At 51.2% G+C, this 23595-nt stretch overlaps 1 protein-coding gene across 4 annotated transcripts in view; it reads left to right on the top strand.

Annotated features, from left to right (window-relative positions):
- The first annotated feature begins 5275 nt into the window (after positions 1-5275).
- The window catches only part of MGRN1 (mahogunin ring finger 1), a 62363-nt gene continuing 44043 nt past the window's right edge, over positions 5276-23595 (top strand). For 3 of the 4 annotated variants that reach the window (XM_068146940.1, XM_068146943.1, XM_068146942.1), the window contains exons 1-3: positions 5276-5458; positions 14930-15048; positions 19427-19515. In XM_068146940.1, the coding sequence (XP_068003041.1) occupies positions 5371-5458; positions 14930-15048; positions 19427-19515 (296 nt within the window). In that variant the 5' untranslated portion in view covers positions 5276-5370. The remainder of the gene's footprint in view (positions 5459-14929; positions 15049-19426; positions 19516-23595) is intronic. The other variant, XM_068146941.1, reaches the window with a different exon arrangement.

The raw sequence follows: 23595 nt of genomic DNA, 5'->3' as shown, positions 1-23595 counted from the left end.
GAAGCGGCAGCGGTTAGGCTGCCACTGCCCTTCGGCCCCGCCGGTAACTTTTAGCTAGGCAACGGCCGGGCGGGGGGGTCCTTGCAGGCCCTGCGATGCACACTGGCCTATGGGACCCGCTGGGGACTTGTCGAGGGCTTGCAGCTGCTTCAGAGCTGCTGCCGATGCCGTCTCTACCTCACAGCCCTGAGGTGAGGGTCGGGAACTGAGGCCCACGGGCTCCGGACCTGGCCCAGGCAGGGCACTTTGGCAATGCTGCTAAACGATGGGACTGTTCAGTACTCTCCGCAGGCCTACTCCCATCACTTACACGTCACTGTGCCCCACTGACACGGTTTCTGAGGTGTAAAAGGAGAGGCGGCAGCGGGGGAAGGTTCTGGAAGGGGCCGCAGGGGGGCGGGGGCTCCTGGCAACAGGAAAGGATCAGTTGGGCACTGCCATGGCAGATGAAATCACACAGCCTGGCTGGTGCTGCAGGGCCACGCTGCAGCGCCCGGGGGGCACCACTGTAGTGTTGCTAAGTACCAGGCAGCGATAAGCAGGCACGGACCTGCGGTTGAGTGGCCGGGGGTAATAAAGCAAGGGGAAAAGCAGGGTGAGATGAAGCGATCTGCTGTCTCTGCAAGCCTTGTGAAGGCCTCCAGCCTCCACTGCCTTTCCTGAGCAATTCTGGGCTCTTTCCTGCAATTCGTGCCTGGGCTTAGCCTTGCTGCAAGCAGTTTGTTCACCAGTGCTCCTGACCCTGGCTGGCATTTCATGTATGGCTGCAGATATTTCTGAGCCATGAGGATTAACGGCTGAAGCTCAGGCAGGTCATGCGTTTGACCTGAGGGGTTTGCAATCTCTGCTGCTTGAGCACAAACTGCCCCAATGCTTTGCAAAGCTGACCATGTCTCCTTTGGCAACAGTGTTAAGTACTCCAGGCCTTGGAGGATGCCAGGGTCAAGGAGTTTCCCTTCTCCTTCTGTGTATGTCACTGCCTAAATCAAAGTGAGAGCACAACTGCACAGTGGTGGCAGCAGGACGCATCAAGAGGTGACCAGTCTGGTTTACAAGGTCAAGACAACCCCAAGAGGGAAGTGGCAAGAGGTGATCTGCAGCCAGCAAGGTGTAAATACAGCTGGAATAACAAATCTCTATAAGGATTATTTTAATCTGAAAGAATCAGACAGTTTTAGAAACCTTGTAGCTTGATGTTTAAAGGGAGAAGGGCTGGCCCTGGCCAAGCAAGGCTTTTGGGGAGGGTTGCAAGCCCTTTGGAGCAGGGCAGTGTTTAAAGAGGCAAAGTTCATGGGCTAGCCACTCCTTCCAGTGAGGAATAACTCTACGTGTGGTCTCCAGGGCTTCTGAACCTTGTTGTTCCACATGTACCCAACAAAGCAAATGACAGCACTGGGGTAGGGATAACTGAGACAAAGCAACTTGCTTCACTGGGTAATAAACCCCTGAGCAGATGGACTTTGGATGAGCTGCTCTGGTAAGTGGAAGGTTTGCAGGCAAACATAATTCCTTGTTTATGTGAGCGTGCTCATTGCTGCCTTCCCTGCAGAGATGTCCAAGGAGACTCCTGAAGGGCAGCTCATGGTAGCTGGAGAACTGTGTGTGCCAGCAGGAGGGTGGGTTTCCCTCTGGCCTGTCTGCCTTGTCACCAGGCTGAAGCTCAGTGGAGTTGTTCTCCCCAGGCATTTGCACTGCAGTCCAGCTTCAGAACCCCTTTTTCGTCCATGTTTTGCAGGAATGAGTGATGTGGTGGATGCCAGCTGGGTCTGGGACACAGTGACATGACCCTTGGTAGTGGCAAGCGTGCAATGGAGGAATAGGGAGCCCTGAGAGCTGGCAGGGGAGGTGGACTCTGCTGAAGGATCTTTCCTCTATCCTACTGCTCTTCTCTGAGTTGTGCTGGAGAATGGCTCCAGGCTTACCTTTTCCTGGATGGATTTTGCCCAGGAAAGAGCTGGAAGGCAGCTGAAGCCTTCTCATCAGCTTTGGGGCTCTGCAGGGTCCTGGGGGCAGAAGCCCTGATGCAATTTTACTCTGGTGCTCCCTAGCTTGGCTGCTCTCACTCTGCACAATAATGGCACCTGGGGTCTCAGGCTCCCCTGTACTTTGGGGGAGTGTTTTTACCCCTTTAGGAATGGAGGGGCCTCCCACCTTTGTGGCCTTCATCTCCATCCTTAGCATGGTGCAGGCAGGGCCCAGGGCCAGCAGCACCAGCGTCAGAGATAATATAGTCCCAGGGAACCCAGAGGTGAAGGTGCAAACCCCATGCCTGTTGACACAACCAGGATTTGTGAGGCTATCACTGCTTCTTGCATCTAAACCCAGCCCCTGCCCCACTGCTGGCAGTAGCTCCAGCCCCAAGCCTCTCATTTTCGTTTCCCCAAGCTCCTGGCAATGTGAGGGACAGCAGAGGCGAGTGGTGCAATATCCTGCTTTTGTGTGTGCCAGCACCCGTGTCTCCTGGGCTGGGCGGGGTGAAGGAGCTGCGGTCCACTGGAGGTGCTGCTCTCAGCTCTGCCACTCGCTTTGGGCCCTGGTGTTTGGAGCAGAAGGGCTGCGCCCGTCCCTGGCACGCTGCTGCTATTGTAGTTGTCTGTCACAGACGTCTCACCGAGCAAGGGCCCTGAGGGAGTTATTCTCCAGCAAAGGCCCCTGCCTTCCCAGATGACAATAACCTCCTCGGGGGCCCGACTGGTTCCTCCAAGCTCTGGATCGCTGCAGACCCGGGAGAGACCTTCTCATTGGTGGAGGTTTTGCACGAACAAAACCCTCCTGCAGTGGCGCCGGTGCTCGGCAGTGCCAGGACCCTCCTGCTTGCCAGGCCCCCAGATGTTGGCTTCCCTGCTTATCCTGCATGACACCAGGCTCCTGGTGACAGCACAGGCAGCTCCAGGGGTAAGGTGGCTGCTTTTGTCCCCAGAAAAGCTCAGGAAACAGTTTTGGGTCAGCTGCCTGCCAAGAAGGGACCGAACCTGAGCATATCCTGGGGCTGGGGAAGGCCAGGATGCTCTTGGCGCCCAGGCTGCAGGAGGAAAAGAAGGAGGACCCCATGCCCTCCATCCCTGTGCTAATTCCCCTCCTTCCACTCTGCATGGTGTGAACATGGCTTGGCTTTGCCCCTGTGCTCACAGCCAGATGGCTGGCAAGTGGTTCCTGGCACGGCATGGGCAGATGGAGCTGCTGAGCCTTGCTGTGCTGGGTCTGCTCCAGCACCAAGCCCCACTTCAGCTGCTGGTGTGCAGGGTGAAGCCACAGGTTCACACTGCTCGGTTCAGGGCTGCTGGTGCCACATGAACTGTTAATATCAGCCCACTGCTGCTGCCAGGACACTGCCCAGTTTCTTGTTACCAGCACTGAGGAGTGTCTGGGAGCTGCCCAGGCAGGCAGAGAGCAGCCAGGATGTGTTCTGGGGCAGCACACAGAGCTGGCTGTTGCTTTGCCGGTCAGCAGACTCCAGGTTCAGGGTACCCAACTCTTGTGGTTTGCTGGCAGGATGTGGCCATTGCTTGTTTTCCTTGTTTCTCCCAGCACAATGCACCACAGGAACAGAGCAAGGTCCAGTCCTGCTTTGCCCTTACCCCTAACACCTCTTCCTGCTGCAGCCCATGCCCCTTACGGCCCCACCGATCCAGAGTGGCTATGCTCAGGGTGGCCACAACAACTGGCAGGGCAATACCTAGCTGGAAGCATGTTTCTCGTCAGGTTTGTTTGCTTGCTCCTGCTGGCTGTGTTTGTGTTTACAACCACCAAATTCCACCCACCGCCCACTCACTGTCACAAACCCCTCCCGTGCTGGCAGGCTCGGCTGTCTGCCATGTCCTGCCTCCCTGTGCCCCAGCCCTCTTCCCCTGCCAGTCCTCTACTCCTGAGGCCAATTTAAGAGATTTTGGACGTTTCACCTCAGGTCCTCATGTCTCCAGGGGATCTCCAACTCCCACCACTGGAGATTTGAGTCTTGCAGCATGGGCCTGTCTGTATTGTGTGCAGGAAGGTGCCTCCCTCAAAAGCCGAGCATGGGGCACTCTTCCCTGAGTTGTTGCAAGGCCTGGGTGCCAGAAGGACAAAACTGAGTGTTGGGACATTGATGGGGGCTTTTTTGTGCCTCTTCCTTTATGCCATCCTCCTGGCTGTTGTGTTATGTGTGCAGGACAGCCTTCAGTCATTCCCTGCTCTCGTGTGCAGACCTCGGACATCTCCACTTTTCTGTGTGGTTTATCTGCCAGGAGAGGTTTCCCCATATAGACATCACACGTGCCTGCAGCTGAGGAGACCGATTGTCTTCCTCTCCTGCTGGCAGTGAGCCTCAGCCAGGAGCAGAAGCCACCTTTGAGAACTGATCCAGATAACAAAATCCCCATACCAAACTTCCCAGGATTTGCATAGCTACCCCAGCTGGTTTCCCGCATCTGCCCCCCGACCTCTATCCCTGCGTGGACCAGCCCTGCTAAGGTGCCAGTCCCCACCAGCCATGGGAAAAGAGGCTGGTGGGCGTGATTGTGGTGTTGCTACATGAAGCTCCCCTGCAGAACAACTACCGGCAGGTTAATCATTCCCTGGGCTGAGCAAAACTGCCTGCCCAGGCACCCTCCCTGGAATTCCTTCTCTCTTATTTGCCTTTGCACCTTTAGCAAGGTACATCCCCTTGCAGATGTCCCTGGGCGTCCCTTATGAGCATGCCTGTTCAGCGTGTACCCCTGTGCACCCTCCTGTGCATGCCTGTTCAGCGTGTACGCCTGTGCACCCTCCTGTGCATCCCTGTTCAGCGTGTACCCCTGTGCACCCTCCTGCGCATCCCTGTGCAGCGTGTGCCCCTGGCCATACCTTCTCTGCATACCTTCTGGCCATCCCTCCTGGGCATCCCTGTGACAGCTCCTAAGACCTTCCCCATCCAAGGTTTGTCCCTGAATATCTTCCGTGCACATCCCCTGGGCATCCCCGGGCATCAGCCTCGTGCAGAGTGCTCCCTCACAGTGCAAGGGGCTCCCTTCCGGTACAGGATGCTCCCTCCCGGTACAGGGTGCTCCCTCCGGATGCCGAATGCTCCCACCCGGCACAGCGTTCCGTCCCGATTCAGGGTGCTCCATCCCGGTGTAGGGAGCAGCCCGATGCCCGCCCCCGCCGCCCTCTCCCGGTGCCGCGGCTCGGTCGCAGCCCCCGCCCCCGCGTGCCAGCGTCCCCTGCCGGCAGAACGCCCCCTGCCGCGGGTCGGCGCCGCCGCGGTGCCTGCCGGGAGCTGTAGTCTCGTGGCTGGCGGACTCGCTTTCCCGGCGTGCCCCGCGCCGCCGCCGCCGCCGTGGGTGCCGGTGCGGGCCGCTCGCCGCCGCTGCCGCCGCGCCGTTCTGCGTCCCCCAGCCCGCCCGCCCTGCCGCCATGGGCTCCCTGCTCAGCCGGCGCATCGCGGGCGTGGAGGACATAGACATCCAGGCCAACTCGGCCTACCGCTACCCGCCGAAGTCCGGTGAGGGCCGCGGGGTCGCTCCCCTCAGCGGCGGGGACGGGGGAGGGGGACGGGCCTTCGCCGGGTCCGCCGTTCCCTGGGCCGCTCCGAGCGGGACAGGCGTAGCGGCGCGCGATTGGGCCGCGGGCTCCTCGGGGGAAGGAGCGCCTGTCATCGGCCGGGCTTGGGCTCTGCTCGGGCCTTGCTTGCCCGGCCCCGGAGCCTCCCTGGTGTGGGGAGCCGATGGAGGTGTCTGTTTTGGGCTAAATCTGTGGTGTAAAGGCGTCTCGGTGCCCGGTTTGGCTGAAGTGTCAGGGTGCATAGGGGCGTGTGTCCGGGCACTGAAGCTCAAGGCGCTGGTCCGCCCCTCTGCCGGTTTCCGCGGCCGCCCGGCTCCGTCGTTGCCCACTGGCCATGGGAGGTGAGCAGGGCTTCGCTTCTTGGTTCCGAAAACGTGACTGCAGCGAGTCGTCAGTGTGCGGCAAGTGGGACATCTCCTGCTGGTAAAGAAGAAGTGGCGATGGAGTTTTGTGGGGATGTGGAAGGGCAATGTCATCTGGTGGAATGTCGGATGGAAAAATTCCCCCATGACAACCTGCTTTAACTCCTTAAAATGGCAGTGGCTCTCACCTAGCTGCTGTTGGACTGACATGGCCTACATGCATGCTTGTCTTCCAAAGGCAGGTGTTCTGAAAACTCAGTGCTGTCAGCAGTGCCACTTGTGTGAAGTTGGGATGAGCTGGTGACTCACCTTGCCTTAGACAGGCTGTTGAGATTGGCCTGGTTTAACTTGTTGAAAGAGTTTTATTTATTCTCACAAAACAAGGCAGCAGGGAAATCCAGATGCTCTTTTCTGTGCACTATCCATGCTCAGTTTCTGTTCTGCTGGGGCTTTTCCAGGCAGGGTAAAGTGTTTGCAGAGCTGCAGTGTGGGTTCTCTCGCTCAAGTACAGGTGCAGCGTAGCCTTTTTGTTCAGAGACTGGAGTTGTGCCTGTGTCTGATGACTTCTTGGTTGTGACATCCTCAGGGCTCTGTGATGGAGGGAGCTGGCTCTCCCTCATTTTGTTTGGAGGAGACACAAGGTCTTCTCAAATAGAGTCCTGCCATCATTGCCTCTTGTCTTGTTGCAGGTTGGCCTTCAGCAGGAATTGTGGTGGGGAAGAGGTGGAAGGGGGGAAGCCTGCCCAGAAAAACTCTTCATCTTTGTTGGCTCTCTTAGAAAACATAATCTGCTTTTCTTTTTTAGGGAGGATCTGGTTTCTTGGGCTGCTGGGAATGGTAAATGTCTCTGTTAGGTTCCAGCAGGTTTCTGCATGTCCCTTGGGTGCTTGGAGGACTTTTCCAGTGAGGATGTGAGTTGCCTGCTAAGCTGTAGCTATGGTGCCATGGATCATGCTGGCAGTTTTCTCATAGCCTAGAGGTTGCACCTGAGTTCTGCTGACAGACAGGAGTTTAGATATGGATTGGATTAATTCTAACCACCATATGCAATGAACATTGAACTGCTGCTTTCAAACCCTCATCCTGTTGCTTCTGTACTGTTATAATTAGCCAGAGCAGAATTTAACTGTGGTGGGTTTTAGCCAACCCAGGTAACCCAAGGTAACCCAATCCCACACATGGGGTTGGGTTTGTATGTTCACATGCACCCTGGGAGGGGTCTGTTGCCCAATGTGCTGCCAAAGACTGTTCTGCACCTGGTACTTCCCTTGTAAAACTGAAGAGCTAGTGCCTTCAGGCAGCTGATTAAAGAAAAGTGTTGGCATTTCCTTTAAAGGCTTTGAATACAATTGGATGCTTGTTAATTAGGTTTCTGTTACACTTGTGCTTTTCCTGAAACCATAGTTGCTTTGGGATAGAGCTTTCTCTGCCTTCTTCAGGTTTATTTAACAAGAATCCTTTTGACTTCAGGAAGGGAGAAGAGCTGTTCAAGCTCAGGATCATTCTAGGCAGAAGAAGAGGCCATGAATGCTTCAAAGTTGGAGACTGAAAGAAGGTTACTAAAGATCAGGACAGTAAGGGCTGCTAGGATGGCAACCCCTCCTCCCTTCTTCAGGTGGAGGATGTTCAGAAGGACATTGCTGCTTCTGGTCCTGCAATCCTGAGTGCGTTTGTCTTGGGGCTGGAAAGATTGACTCTGAGTGGTACAACAGCTGACAGTGAAGACGAGTGGCAGTGAGTGTGTGTGCTTTTATTTGATTTCAGGAAGCAAGCTGGAAGTAGTACAGAAAGTTCTTGGGCTAAATGGTTGCTAATTATTTCCAACTTGACGCTGTCCCTGTGAGCCCTGTACAGCTCCTGCCTTCCTGGGAGAAGCCCAATTTCCATTGGCTGTGTTAGCTCTGTGGATGTGTGCACTGGAGTGTTAGCTTGGCACTCAGGCAGTCTCTTGGCTGCTCAGAGATTGCCCCTGAAAGGCTGGGAGATGTGGTTAGAGGGTGTTCTCTGAGGTCACCTATCCCCTGGAGTCTCGTGTAGCACCGGGGGTTGGCCATCACCTCTTAGATTCTTTCCCTCCCAGTCTCTGGCTTAAGCAGATCTTGACTTACTGCAAGTGTCTGGACAAGCTGCTGTGGCTCTGGACAGCTGCTGTTCCTGCTCAGCATCTGAAGGATGCAGGTTTGCCTTCTGGAGCAAATACACCACCTCACAAGAGGCACAGGTTATGGGAGGAAATAAAAGCAAAATACAAGTGTTGTGACAGCAATTTCAGCAGTTTATCAGTGCAAAGGGACATGATTACCAGGTCCTACCCATGGACAGCCCTTGTGAAGTCACTGCTGGCTGCAAATGCAGTGGTGAGTGTTCATTTCTCATTGATTGACTCTTGATGTGGTCATCTCTGGGTCATTGGCAAGGATTCAGCACGTTGCTGTGGAATCCACCTTGGTCTTTGTGAGCCAGAGTCGCTAATGAAGCATCCACAGTTGCAACTGATGTTCAGCTTGTAGTTAAAAATCCTCTGAAAATGCGCTGCTTAGTCCTGCAGGGCTCTGGGGGTGGATCATCTGCATTTCCCCTCCTGCATCTGGGGGGCTGAGGCTGCTGAAATGCTGTAAGGTGACACCTGATTCCCTTCTCTGAGCCCTCTTTGCTGGTACCTTTTCACCTTTCTTGCTCGCATTATGGGGACCGTGCTGGCATTGCAGCTGCCTGACCAGCTGGAGCAAGGCCGGAGAAGGCCCAGCTGGTGCTGCAGAGTTGGTGTCCCCATGAAAGGGGCTGAAAATGGGTAATGGCAGGGAGTAGTCCTGACCATGGCTGCGCTTCTGTGCTTGAAGCAGTCCAACAGGCTGTGTTGTTGCATGCAGTCTCATGATGCCCCTATTGCTTTAGCAACCAGTGAGCAATGCACCAGGGTTTTCTGCAGCTCCTTCGGCGGCTCCTCTCCCGTTCCCGTGAGCTCATCCGCAGTGTGGAGCAGGGCAGGGAGCACGTGCCCTTGGGATGGCTCCTCTCCCCTGGAGTAGGCTCTTGAAAGAGAATTCCCTGGACATTTTTGGAAGGGGAAAAAAAAAACCCAAGAGGCAGATGACTCCTCTCTGAAGCTGAGCTGTTTTGTTGTTTGGGAAATGATGCTTTAATCAAAGGAAGAGCAGCTCTCGAGAGGAGGAGAGTACCCAGAGTTGTACCCAACCCATCACCTTGTTCTCAGCTCTAAGCCATGTGTGCTGTGACAGTGTCAGGAGAGAAATATGTTCTTAGATTTCTCACTCAGCTTTTGTTCCTCACCTGCCCTGCAAAGCAGAACTAAGTGATTGCCTCCATTACTGCTCTGCTGCTGTTGTTCTGGAGGGGTTTCAGCCCAACCCTGCTGCTGATGGCCACCACCATCTGCCACTGACTGGAGCATTCCCTTCCTACCTTCTCCCCAGCTACTTGTAGGCACCAGATTGAAGCACTCATGGGGTTGCTTTTACTACTTGTTTGTTGCTGGATTATATTTAACCCAGCTCAGGGCCACGTTCCTGTCTGCTACATAACTGCTTTTGGTGGCCCAGCAGGGATGGGTGATGAGGAAGGGAAGGTGAATAGAATAGAATAGAATAGACCAGACCAGACCAGAGCAGGTTGGAAGAGACCTTCAAGATCATTGTGTCCAACCTAGCATCCAACACCACCCAACCAACTAAACCATGCAACCAAGCACCCTGTCAAGTCTCCGAGGTGGATGAGGTGGCCTCATCCAGCCATGGTGCTGGTTCAGGCTCAGGCTGTGTCTAGGGTTATGCTGTCAGTCCATCCTTTGGCAGGCTGTGGTGGTGAGTGTCTGGGTGAGTAATTAAAAATGACTCAATTTCTATCCCTTCACCATGGGTTCTAATGGCACCTAATTACTTTCTGTTAATGAACACTGTATGATACAGCCCTTGTTCTGGTGGAGCTGCAGTTGTGTTGTTGGCTCTGTGCTCCTGGGGTTGTGTCCCCTGCCAGCAGCTCACTCATGCATCACGTCCATGTGCTGGGTTTGCTTGGTCATGGGATGAGGACACTGTGTTTGGGTTAGGGAGAAGTAATGAAGTCAGGTCTTGGTGCTGGTGGATTTGTGCTAATAAAATCCCCCCCACCAGGTTGGGCTAAGTGTGAATTTGTTTATTCTTTCCTCACTTGATGCCTTGGAGAAGCCTTGAATTCCTGTTTGGTTTTTCATGGGACAAACTATGAGCCAGACTTGGCCTTTCTGGGTGTCCCAGTGGTGTTTTTCCAGCCCCTGTAAAGTTGCCCACCACAACGTTTGCTCTTACAACCACTGCTTGTCCTTCATCTACCATAGCAGTGGCACCCATCTGTATTCTCTCTTATCTAATGCTCTGCTGTGTTTTGTGCTGATTTCCTCTGGGGAACTAAAGCTGCAGTTTTTCTTTGCTCTGGCATTTCTCTCAGATTCCATCCTTGATTATTTCACAGAATCATGAAGGTTGGAAAAGACCTCCAAGGTCACTGAGTCCAACTGTTAATCCAACATTGCCAAGGCCACCACTTGGGGGGTTGGACCTGATGATCTCTGGAGGTCCCTTCCAACCTCTAATGTACTGTGGTAAACCATGTCCCTCAGCACCATGTCTACGTGGTCTACAGGGATGGGGACTTCACCACAGCCCTGGGCAACCTGTTCCAGGCCTTGACAACCCTCTTGGTGAAGAAATTGTTCCTCATGTCCAACCTAAACCTCCCCTGGTGCAACCTGAGGCCATTTCCTCATGTCCTGTCCCATGTTCCTTGGGAGAAGAGGCTGACTCCCACCTGGCTCCAACCTGCTTTCAGGGAGCTGTAGAGAGCAATGAGGTGTCCCCTCAGCCTCCTTTTCTCCAAGCTGAACAGCCTCAGTTCCCTTAGCTGCTCCTCAACAGCCCTGTTCTCCAGACCTTTCACCAACATCATTTCCCTTCTCTGACCCTGCTCCAAGCCCTCAATGTCCTTCTTGGAGGGAGGGGCCCAAAACCTGAGCCCAGTACAAGGGGATGATGCCCACCAGAGTCCTGCTGAGCACACTGTTGGTGATGCAAGCTGGGATGCTGGTTGTGTAGGATTCTTCCCTTGTTGCTGCATTTCTGTGGAGGATCTCTGGAGCAGTTCACAGATGGTCAACCCAAAGACTTTTTAGCTCTGGGTAGACCTGGCCTTGCTACACCTGTGTAAGGTAGGTGAGGGTTGTTTTATGGGCAGGGGAGCTATGTGGAGACAGGGTTCAAGAGGCATGGTGGTCTGGGCAAAAGCCTAACCCTGTCTTTGTAATGGAATTGGAAATAGAACCTAAAGGTAGAGCTGCAGCAGGATTTTAAAGCATTAAAAACATGGGATATGGAGGTGCTGGAAGGTGTCCAGAGAAGGGCCACGAGGATGATCAGAGGGCTGGAGCACCTCTCCTATGAGGACAGACTGAAGGAGTTGGGGCTGTTCAGTCTGCAGAAGAGAAGGCTCCGAGGTGACCTAATTGTGGCCTTCCAGTATCTGAAGGGGGCCTACAGGAAGGCTGGGGAAGGACTTCTCAGGATGTCAGGTAGTGATAGGACTAGGGGGAATGGAATGAAGCTGGAGGTGGGAGATTCAGGCTGGATATGAGGAGGAAGATCTTCACTGTGAGAGTGGTGAAGCCCTGGAATGGGTTGTCCAGGGAGGTGGTTGAGGCCCTGTCCCTGGAGGCGTTTAAGCCCAGGGTGGATGAGGCTCTGTCCAGCCTGATCTAGTGTGGGGTGTCCCTGCCCATGGCAGGGGGGTTGGAACTAGATGATCCTTGTGGTCCCTTCCAACCCTGACTGATACTATGATACTACGTACAAGCCTTTTAAGGACACTAAAACCCCTGTCAGTCTTGTGCTGGATGTGTGACCATCACAGTGACCAGCAGAGAATATCTGATGTTTTCCTTCTTGCAGTTTCTTAGTCCTTTTAGTTCTTTCTCAAAGCATTTTGTCTCCGACATGGTCAGACTCTTGAGTTGCTTCTGACAGTGGTTGAGAGGAATGATACAAGCCTTTGGTCTTACCTGGAGAGCTCTGAGTTTCCTGTGTTGTTGTAGCAACTGGTTTCTGAAAGCTTCCAGGAGAATGTCTTTTTTTAGCTGCTGTGTTACAAATCTGTCAAGACAGTTTGCTGCCATCCTTGTTTGTTGGTTTTGCTGTTGAGACCTTCCCTACGTGGCAGCTTCTGTACCCATAGCAACACTGGCAGAGCCTAGGGGTGTTCTGCACACTGTGTGTTCTCCTCTGAGATCCTCAAAGTCATTTTCCTCCTGCTCTTTGTGAGTGGCACTGACTGTGTTTCTTGTTTGCTTGTGAAGGAAGTGCCTCTGGGTGAAAGCCACCCACCTTCACCTTACAGGAGGTACCTTAGCGGGAAGATGAAGGGAGCCTTCAGCCTGAATGTGGAATTGAAGCTGTGTTTTCCAGTTAGATCAGTGCTGGTGCAGGGGGTAGTGTGTATTTGTGAGAAACCCTAACAATTTGTTAAGAGATCCCAAAACCAGCTCTTGGTGAAACAAAGACAGCATAGCAGGTGCCTTCAACGTGGTAGTTATGTGGCTCAGCGTTGTTCCAGATGTACCTGTTCATCCCAAAGTGTCCAGTTCTGGGCTTCCCAGTTCAAGAGAGACAGGGAACCACTGGAGAGAGTCCAGTGGAGGGTCACAGAAGTGCTGAGGGTTCTGGAGCATCTCTGTGAGGAGAGGCTGAGACCTGGGGCTGTTTAGCCTGGAGAAGAGCAGCCTGAGAGGGCATCTTCTCAATGCTGATCAACAGCTAAAAGCTGGCAGTCAAGAGGATGGGGCTGGGCACTTTTCAGTGGTGCCCAGAGACAGGGACAAGGGGCAGCAAGCACAAACTGGAACCCAGGAGGTTTCACTTAAACATAAGGTTTGGAGGTTATAAGCAGGTTAATTTGTTGCTTCTGGGAGGGGTGGGCAAAGGCTGCCTGCCAGTTGGAGCACTTGCATTTTGTTATGCTGCTTCCCTGGGACAGAGTCGAGGCAGATTCTGGACCTGTGGTAGAGCTGGTTGTTGTATTTGGAAAGAAGGATGCTTGTAAGCTGAGCTTAAGCAGTAGCTGAGCACTGCCATCGTCATTAAAGCTCTGCCATCTGTGCAGAGGATGAAGAGCCCTTCTCGAAGCAGAAAGGGAAAAAGCCTTAATGGAAAACGCAGAGCCATTCAGGAAACCCCTTCCATTTCAGAGTAAATCGTGCTTGCTCCTAGCTGGAGGGACTGCAAAGCCTTCCCTAATGCCTCCATAACCATTCAGATGTTACTGCTTCTGTAATGACTCATTTTACATCAAATTTTATGCTGTCTGTGCATTGCTCATAGGGAAGGGAATGTAGGTTTGACTCAGTCTCTTCATCACAGGCATGAAACCCCTCACTCTGACACTTCAAGGGAAATGGCTTGGGTGGAGCCTTTTATTTTGGTTCTCCTGATACTTAGTTCTCTGAAATTGTAACTCCATGAAGCTCATACTTGAGAGTCTCTTCCTGAAGGCTTTCTAGGAGGAGGTGACATTTGTGATGCTCTTACACACCTGAATTGTTTTGGCTGCAGTTAATGCAGTGCTCCAGAATCTTCCTGACCTCAGGCATGCATCATCTCCTGACACTGTTATTGTGGTGTGTTGCCAAACAGAAGGGTGAAACAGCTCCGTGGTGAAGCTTTCAGAGCTGAAGTTCAGTTGGGTCAGGCCCAGGGTTTATCCCCTCCAGACATCCATGTTTCTGCATTTAGAACTGTCTGTGTTAATCATGAAATTCAGCATCAAGGCATATAGTTTCTAGGACAGTAGAGGTTATGTATGGCTCTCACCCTGGGACATGGTGGTGAAAAAGAATAGAATAGAATAGAATAGAATAGACCAGGTTGGAAGAGACCTTCAAGATCATCGCATCCAACCTATCATCCAACACCACCTAATCAATTAACCCATGCAGCCAAGCACCCTGTCAAGTCTCCTCCTGAACACCTCCAGTGATGGTGATTCCACCACCTCCCCGGGCAGTCCATTCCAATGGGCAATCACTCTCTCTGTGTAAAACTTCCTCCTGACCTCCAGCCTGAACCTCCCCTGGTGCAGCCTGAGACTGTGTCCTCTTGTTCTGGTGCTGGCTGCCTGGGAGAAGAGACCAACCTCTGCCTGTCTACAACCCCCCTTCAGGTAGTTGTAGAGAGCAGTAAGGTCACCCCTGAGTCTCCTCCTCTCCAGGCTAAGCAGCCCCAGCTCCCTCAGCCTCTCCTCATAGGGCTTGTGTTCCAAGCCCCTCACCAACTTTGTTGCCCTTCTCTGGACACGCTCCAGCAAGTCAACCTCCTTCCTAAACGGAGGGGCCCAGAACTGGACACAGGACTCCAGGTGTGGCCTAACCAGTGCAGTGTACAGGGGCACAATGACCTCCCTGCTCCTCCTGGCCACACTATTCTTGATGCAGGCCAGGATGCCATTGGCCCTCCTGGCTGCCTGGGCACACTGCAGGCTCATGTTCAGCCTACCATCAACCAGTACCCCCAGGTCCCTCTCTGCCTGCTTTGCCCATATGGAACATCTCTGTCATGCAGGGCTTTGCAGTTGAGGAAGCCTCTTCCTTCTCTGAGCAGCTCTGTGGTGTTTGTGGGACTGGACTTCACAGGGGAAGGTGGAGGAGAGGGGAGGAATTCATCAAAATGGAGCCACATTGGAAAGAGCTGACTTACTGCTGAACTGACTTACTGCTGAGCTGACTTACTGCTCCCTGGCCCTTCTCTGCAAAACAAATAAAAATGGAATTATCTCCACTGTAAGGATTTATTATGTGCTGGTTTTCCCCCTTCCCTGCTTCTTCTGTTGGCAATGGCCATCACTGGTCCAGGGAAGGAGTGACCCAACAAGTACTTCAGTGCCTTGCTGTCTGTGGCTGTGTTCTTTTATAGTTGTGAATTCAAAACCTGCACAGACCAGCTGCTCTCTGGCAAACACTCCTTTAGAGTTTGTTTTTTACTGCCTTATGTTGTTTGTTTGTTTATTTTTTCTAGGAAACTACTTTGCAAGTCACTTCTTTATGGGAGGTGAGAAGTTTGACACCCCTCACCCCGAGGGCTACCTTTTTGGTGAGAACATGGATCTAAACTTCCTCGGGAACAGACCTGTTCAGGCAAGTTCCTGTTTGCTGTCTGTTTTACCCTTTGGTTTCCTGCATGTTTGTGTAGAGTAGGACAGAACAGACATGAGGCCCTTGCTGCTTGGGGAGTGTCATTCCATTCTGAGGCAGGAGTACATTTCCCCCCACCCCACCCCCCAGCCTGCCAGCTGTCGTAGCTTTTCAGATGCAGAGTTTCTCAAAGAAGCAATGCTCACCTTCTAGGGTTATTTTCACAGAGAACAGAAGGAAGAATTAGTGAGTGAAGGAGGACAGGAGTACAGGAGTGCAAATTTTGGGACTAATTCTGCTTGCCTGAGTGAGTGTGAAACATGCCACAGAGAGGAGAGTCATGGAATCATAGAATGTTAGGGGTTGTAAGGGACTTCCAGAGATCATCGAGTCCACCCCCCCTGCCAGAGCAGGATCATCTAGGGCAGGTCACACAGGAACACATTCAGGAGGGTTTTGAAAGTCTCCAGAGTCATAGAATCAATAAGGTTGGAAAAGATCTCAAAGATCATCGAGTCCAACCTGTCACCCAAGACCTCAGGACCACTAAACCATGGCACCAAGTGCCACATCTAATCCCCTCTTGAACACCTCCAGGGATGGTGACTCCACCACCTCCCTGGGCAGCACATTCCAATGGCTAACAACTCTCTCTGTGAAGAACTTTCTCCTCACCTCCAGCCTAAACTTCCCCTGGTGCAGCTTGAGGCTGTGTCCTCTTGTTCTGGTGCTGGTTGCCCAGGAGAAGAGACCAACCCCCTCCTGGCTACAACCTCCTTTCATGTAGTTGTAGACAGCAATAAGGTCTCTCCTGAGCTTTCTCTTCTCCAGGCCAAACAATCCCAGCTCCCTCAGCCTCTCCTTGTAGAGAAGCAGACTCCACAACCTCTCTGGGCAGCCTGCTCCAGTGCTCCATCACCCTCAGTAAAGAAGTTTCTCCTCATGTTGAGGTGGAACCTACTGGGTTTCAGCTTACACTTGTTGTTCCTTGTCCTATTTCTGAACCCCACCAAAAAGAACCTGTCACCTTCGTCTTGTCCCCCACCCCGAGATATTTATAGGCATCAGTAAGATCCCACCTCAGCCTTGTCTTCTCCAGACTAAACTGCCCCAGTTCTCTCAGTCAAGGCTGGGAAGCAGGCCCACTTGAAGAGCCTTAACTTCACAGGCTCCTGGACAACTTGGGTGGATTCCAGGCAGCGTTCAGCACGTGCTCTTCTCTGTAAATGAGAGGCCTGGCTGCCAAGTGTTGAGACAGAACTTGATATTTGGTGTTTTTTGTTTGCTTTGTAACTCAGATGGGCTGCCCAGAAAGTTTTCCCAGTTGGCACATGGAGGTCTGTCTGGGTGTTTTCTGAGACTACGAAAAGCTCCTTGCTTGAGTGATTGGTTTGTTCTGTTGTTGTGACCAGGGAGTAGCACTGTTGTGAGGGAATTTTGTGCAGGTGTAATGGTTTGGATTTCTCTTGCATCTCAAAACTAGTTACAAAGAACTTGAAGATAGTTTAGGCTGGAGGTGAGAAGAAAGTTCTTCACAGGAAGAGTTATTGGTCGTTGAGATGTGCTGCTCAGGGAGGTGGTGGAGTCATTGTCCCGGGAGGTGTTCAAGAGGGGACTGGACATGGCACTTGGTGCCATGGTTTAGTTAGTCATGAGGTGCTGGGTGCTAAGTTGGACATGATGATCTCTGAGGTATTTTCCAACCTTACTGATTCTTTGATTCTATGATAGCAGGGTTTGGAGATAGATAGCTTAGATAGCATTTAGAGATGTTTGCAAAGTGCTGGGGAGGAAATGGAGAAGAACTGCTTGCTTTGCCAGCTGTTTTCCTAGTTCTTTCTGCAGCTTCAAAACATGGAGATGAAAAATTGATGTTGTGGTGGTTGTCTTCAGAAAAGCTGTGACTATTGTTAATTCACACTCAGAGGCAGCACAGGATCACTCCTGTTTTACAAGTGGGGAGGAAACTGAGGCAAGATGACTCAGTGTTTGAATTGGAGCAGTGACAAGGACATTCTGCTTTCTGAGCTGTGCCGTTGGTCTTCGCAGCACCACAGTTACTTAACAGGACTCTGCAGGGTAGGCCAAGGAAGTGTCTGGAAAGCCTTTGTTCAACCAGAAAGAGCTTGATGAGCGACAAAATGAGGAGAGTGGGACTTCAGATGGAAATTGTTCTGGATTTAACAGTGCAGTGAACAGGAGGATGCTTACCACATACTCTGCACATGGAACCTGTGCAGGACAGTGGATTGTCCTTTGATCTGTGGCTAGCAGCTGCCCACTGCTCCAAAATAAGCAGAGGACACAACTATTGACTAAGTATCTCCTATACCTGTGGCTGTAGGGACTAACCTGGCTGTTAAACTGCCTGTGGGTCTCAGGCTGGCTTTCCTTGCAGACATCCCAGCACTGAATTTCTTCACTTCTTCAGAGGGGTGGGTGAGAATGCTGCTAACACAGTGGGATGGTTGCCAAATAGGTTTAAGAGAGGGAGGTTGTCATGGTATATATTTTGCCTATGTAAAGTTATTGCCCTTTGGCAGCTTTGATTAATCTTTAAGGAAAAAAAAAAGGCACTTGAACACAGAGCAGCAAAGCTGCTTTCTTCATGTGGGCCAAGTTCTTGCTTTAGAGTGACTGAGGTCTTGACTGCTCTATGTAAAGCAGTGCTACCAGCCACAGTACTGAGTTGCCAGGATGCAAGGAAAGTACCTGCTGATGCCCTGTGAATTCTCTGCTGCCCGTGGCTGTGGCACAGGGTCTTCTGTGGTGTTCTCCCAATGGTCAGGAAACAGCACATTTGCCCTCAGGCTCTGGCTGTTGCCCCACCAATACGCTTCTGTGGCCTGAGGGCGCAGCACTGAAGAGCTGTGTCCTAAAGTCCAGCTGCAGCAATGTTTCTCTCCCTGTTTAGCAAGCTTCTCGTGTCTAAGGAAGGGCATACTGGTGGTCTCTGGTACTTAAGCTCAGTGTCAGTCACCCTCTTTACATCACTGCAAGGCCCTGGTAGATGTGTCCAGTTCTGGCCCCCTCAGTTTAAGAAGGACATTGAGACACTTGAACGTGTCCAGAGAAGGGCAGCAAGGCTGGGGAGAGGCCTTGAGCACAGCCCTGTGAGGAGAGGCTGAGGGAGCTGGGATTGTTTAGCCTGGAGAAGAGGAGGCTCAGGGGTGACCTCATTGCCCTCTACAACTACCTGAAAGGTGGTTGTAGCCAGGAAGGGGTTGGTCTCTTCTCTCAGGGAACCAGCACGAGGACAAGGGGACACAGTCTCAAGCTGCACCAGGGGAGGTTTAGACTCGAGGTGAGGAGAAAGTTCTTCACTGAGTGAGTTATTAGTCATTGGAATGTGCTGCCCAGGGAGGTGGTGGAGTCCCCATCCCTGGAGGTGTTCAAGAGGAGATTGGACGTGGCACTTGGTGCCATGGTCTAGTCATGGGTCTTGGGTGACAGGTTGGACTCGATGATCCTCGAGGTCTCTTCCAACCTTGGCTACACTGTGGTACTGTGATGTGTGTGTCAGGGATCCCAAGTGTAAAGAGGCTGTGTGGTGGCACTGTTTTGGGTACATGCAGAGTACCCTTCTGCCTCAAAGCCTGTTCTGTAGCTCTCTGTGCCATGCTGTTGCTGTGACTTGGAGCACAGCTGTATCTCCACTCTGAGCGCCTATCAAACTCAGCAGTTGTGTGAGTGGATGTTTCAGCTTCAGGCTTTGCTGAGCAAGTGGGAGATCCATCAGGCAGGTCTGCAGCTGTACAGGTTGTGTTCACCGCAGCAAGCAGTTTCCTTTGCAGTTCCTGCCGGAGATTCTGTGACCAGTAAGGAGAACTCCAGTCTGAAGCAATATTCTTTATTTAAAGAACAATCTATGTGAGAAGGTCTCTTGGCTGTAGAATAGAATGAGGCCCCCTATCCCTGTCTCCTTTTCTTTTCCAGAACATTTGCCCCATTGTTTCAGGATAAAAAAGAGTTTCCTCCAGTAATCCAGGGCTTCAGCAGGCTGATTAGCAGTCAAGTCACTGTTTGCATGCTGTAACACACATGAAAGAGCTGCATTTCTTCTGCTCAGGCTGGAGGTGGTTTCTTTAATGGAAAGAAAAGCTCATGACTGAGAATTCAGGGTGCAGCAAAAGAGCTTGTGAAAATGCCCTTTCTTCAAGCATCTCCTCCCAGTATGAGCTATCCTGCTGAGCAGGATTTTCACCCTGGAACATGCTTGATTTACCTGTAAATAGAATTCTCTGGTACTGTTCCTTGTGGCCCTCGTACTGAGTATCCTTAAAGGTGGATGGTTCTTGGTTTGGCTAAATTGTATGCCAGCTCACATGCTGCTGCCTTTTATAGTGTAATAATAGGAGAATGATTTGCCTTTTTGTTCCAGTTTCCCTATGTAACTCCAGCTCCACACGAGCCAGTGAAGACACTGAGAAGTTTGGTGAATATCCGCAAAGACTCTCTCCGGCTGGTCAGGTACTTTGATAAACCTTTCATTTATTCAACCCAGTGACCTGTTGGGGTGGGGTGAAAATTCAACACCCCCCCCTGCCCCCTCCAAACATTAAATTTGCCAGACCAGCTCAGTTGGAAGCAAATGAAAGCTGTATTTACAAAGCAAAACTACAGTCTGGAGTGGAATGCGATGAATGTGTACAAAATAGACAGGAGTTACAACATTTGCAGGTATTTACAATGCATAAACAGCACAAGGATCCCCCTGGTCAAAGACTAGGGGAAGCAAATAGCTTCTCCCACTCTGCCTTCCCTTACCTCCTCCCCTGTACACAAAAGGAACAAGAGAAGGGAGCAGAGAGATGTTAGACTTAGCCAAAACAATGCAGCCAAGGTTGAGCAGAAGCAAGTCATTGTCTCTCCCAGAGCGATGAAGCAAGAGAAGAGGAAAATTGTTTTGGAACAGCTAGTTTTAGTCCCTTATCTCTTCCAATGAGATTGTTTAGAACTAACATTTCTCCCCTTTTTACACCCAATAGTGATTTATTTACGTTTTACCACTTCCTGTTCAAGATCTGTGAAAAATTTCTAAAGGCATAACCTAACACTACCACATCCAGAGCCACCCTGCATGTGCTAAATCAGGTTTTGGAGAAACAGCTGAGTTCCAGATCTGTGTTGCTAGATATGTTGAGAGGTTTCTGCATTGCTTTTTGCTCTCTGCAGCTCACTGAAAGGAGGTTTGAGCCAGGTAGGGCTTGGTCTCTTCTCCCAAGTAATGAGTGATAGGATGAGAGGAAGTAGCCTCAAGTTGCACCAGGGGAGGTTTAGGCTGGGTATTAGAAGATCCTTCAACCACTGTAAAAGGCTGCCCAGGGAGGTGTTTGAATCTCCATCCCTGGAGAGGCAGAGATGTGGTGCTGAGGGACATGGTTTAGCACCAGACTTGGTAGAGTTAGGTGAAGGTTGGAGTCAATGATCTTAAATTTTTTTCCCAACTGAACTGATTCTATGATTCTTTTGTGATCAGAGCTTTTATGTGGTTTTTATGCTCCATATCCCTAGGCTTAGCAATCTGACAGACCCAACGCTGTGTCTGTCCCTGCAGGACAGACTGGGGTGGTAAACAAACCCATGAAATCATTAACATGAACGGAAGATATTAGTCAGGTCAATAAACCCTGCAGACAGATTCCTTTCTGCATTCTTGTGCAAGGAGAAGCCAGAAAGCAGCTGATTCTGGTGCAAGTCACAGGCCAGGAAGACTGATTGGTCTTGAGTGAAACTTCCTCAGGTTTCTCCTGCTGCCAAGATCAAGATTGGGCCTGGTGTTACGTACTTGTTTCGATGGCTCGTGTCCCGTGCACGGCGGAAGGAGGTGTGGATACCCAAGGAGATCTGGTACCTATCACTGCTCTACACTGGCATCTAAACCAGCACTAGCTGGATTAAACACGGCCAACACTTTGGCCTGAAGCTGCCCTCTTTAGAACAGATGGCTGAAGTGGAGGGGCCCAGCATTCAGTGCTTTGTTTTGGTCTGAGCCACTGGGCAGATGTCCAGGCAGACCATTTCTCAAAGGTCCTGGAGCTGCTCTGCATTCTGCACTTCAGGCTCAGGGCTGGAGGACTGGCTGGGGGCCAGCTTCAGCTCCCAGCCAAGGTGGTTCTGAGAGCGTGGCGTAATGTGAGTAGTTTGAGTCATAAGCACACAAAGCCCTCAGTTTGGTTCTGTGTGACATCCAAATGGTGTTTGTGTTGAGTTGTTGTTGGTTTTTTTTTGGCCTGTTTGTATTTTTTTTGTTTGTTTTGCTCTTGGTTTTGTTTTCTTCTGGCTTTAGTTTGGTTTGGTTTGGGTTTTAAGTGAGGGATACCTGTGATTTCCAATTGAGCAGGAGAAGAGGGAAGAACTTCTGGATAAGCAACCATTGGTAAATTGCTCTGAATGCTGTTTGGCTTTCTCAGCTAAAGGGTGAAGTACTTCTCTAGGAAAAAGTCTTTCTTTCCTGCCACACTTGCTGTGGAAAAGGTATTTTGCTCTCCTTGCAGGCACCCATTGTAAACTAAACAGCACAATACCTCTCAGAAGCTAAATGGGAAGTGGCTTTTCCACTGGGAGAGGCTTTGCTGTGAGTGGAGAAGTTGGTAGGGTTTTATATGTGTACTTCTGTCATTCTGCTTTTCTCTAGTTGCAGGTCCTGTCCCCACAAGCAGAGCTGCAGCTCTGGACTGTTTGAAATGAGGTGTCCATGCATCTTGTCAGTGTCTAGGTTTGCATCCATCCAATTCCTGGTACCATCAGTTTTGCCTCATGAGCTCTCACAGTCTCTTGTGCTGCTGCTGTGTTAGTGTTGACGACACCACCACTGACGTTGCTCTGTTGAATTTGTACTGATGTAGACCTCAAATGAGATTTTAATTGCTAGTCTCCAAGGGCACATTCTGTCTTGTGCTTTTCTACTGTTCTGGACTGGAGGCTTTTTCTTTCTCCCTCCCTACATGTAAAGACACTTTGTGCCCTCTCCAGCTTGGCTTATTCACAACCCGTTGTTAAGGCTTTCATGTTATTTCCAGAACTAGGGAAGCTTAATTTATCACCTCCTCCACCAAATAAAATGATGCTGAGCCAAATGTCTAGGTGTAAAGTAGGTTCTGATGGTAAAGTCATCACAAGCTTTTTGCTTCTCCTTGTGCTTAGTTGACAATTCATTGTTCACCAGTGAAGACAATGTTGATCCAGATTTGGAGTGTGGGGTTTATGGTGGAATAGGAGGCAATGTCTGCTCTGGGCTTCCTGCCTGGCTCTGACCAGACAAAATCCTAACTAGTTACAGCAGCTCTGGAGAGAAGCACCAGACCTGTGGGTATTGAAGTCCTGAGTCTGACACCTCATGTGAGTGCTTTATTTCTATCAGGATGAGACTTAGTGAACCTTGGAGAAGGATAACATCAGTTTTGCTGTTAACCACAAAGAGTGAAAGATTGGCTCATGTCTGTCTTGTGTCCCTATTTTGGCCCTGCATTGGAAGCTTTGTTTGAGAGCTGAAGTGCCTGATGGGCTGGCACTGGCTGCTTACTCTTACCTTGAAAGCACTTCAGTTGCAGGAAGAAGATCATGTCATGAAGCAATGTGTCTCATGGAGAAGTTGCATCCTGCAGCAGCCTCTCTGCTTCAGTGTGGGATTTGGAACAAAAGTGCTGAAGGAATCAGCAACTTTCGTGGCTTGGGAATGTGTCTGAAGTAGCAGCAGTATCATGAAGAGCAGTGAGACCACCAAACATTTTGGATGGAGCCTGAGAGGGAGTTGGATGCTGGGGATTGAAGGGAGACTGAGTAGCTGTGAGAGAAGGGAAATCCCTTCTCTTTTCTCTCCAGCATAACAGGGCTAACCTCAATCTATGGAGCTATTCATTCCAGGGTGGTGATGGTGAGGGTGCTGGAACTGCCTGCTCTGCAGCCCTGGGTAATGTTGAACTGTTGAATCCTGCAGAACCCTGCAGGGTTCAACAGTTCAACCTTCCTGCAGGGAGGCTGTAGACAGGCAGGGGCTGGTCTCTTCTCCCAGGCAACCAGTGCAAGAACAGGAGGACACAGACTCAAGCTGTGCCAGGGGAGGTTTAGACTGGATGTTAGGAAGAAATTCTTCATAGAGAGAGTGATTGCCCATTGGAATGGGCTGCCCAGGGAGGTGGTGGAGTCACCATCACTGGAAGTGTTTCAGAGGAGACTGGATGGGGTGCTTGGTGCCATGGTTTAGTGGATTAGATGGTGTTGGGTGATAGGTTGGACATGATGACCTCGAAGGTCTCCTCCAGTCTAATCTGTTCTGTTCTGTTCTATTCTGTGCTATTCTATGCTATTCTATTCCCAAACAGGAAAGCCTCCATTTGATGATGTTCTCCTGCTGTGAAAGCCAGTGCTGATAGAGGTGTCACCTAGTTCTGCCCTCATTTCAGTCCTGCTCTAACACTGTTGGAATGCACAACTCACAGTACTAAGTCAAACAATAGTAATTTGTCCTGCATGTCTGCTGAGTTGTTGGTCAAACTTCTCAGTCTCCTCAGAAGATGAAATTGGGTTCAGCTCGACCTGTTTCTACAA

The sequence above is a fragment of the Melanerpes formicivorus genome, unplaced genomic scaffold (genome assembly GCF_026170545.1).
Source record: "Melanerpes formicivorus ecotype bairdi unplaced genomic scaffold, bMelFor1.0.p_v2 SCAF_14, whole genome shotgun sequence".
Classification (NCBI taxonomy): domain Eukaryota; kingdom Metazoa; phylum Chordata; class Aves; order Piciformes; family Picidae; genus Melanerpes; species Melanerpes formicivorus.
Note: the sequence above shows the minus strand (reverse complement) of the source record. Positions and strands in the feature narration are given on the sequence as shown.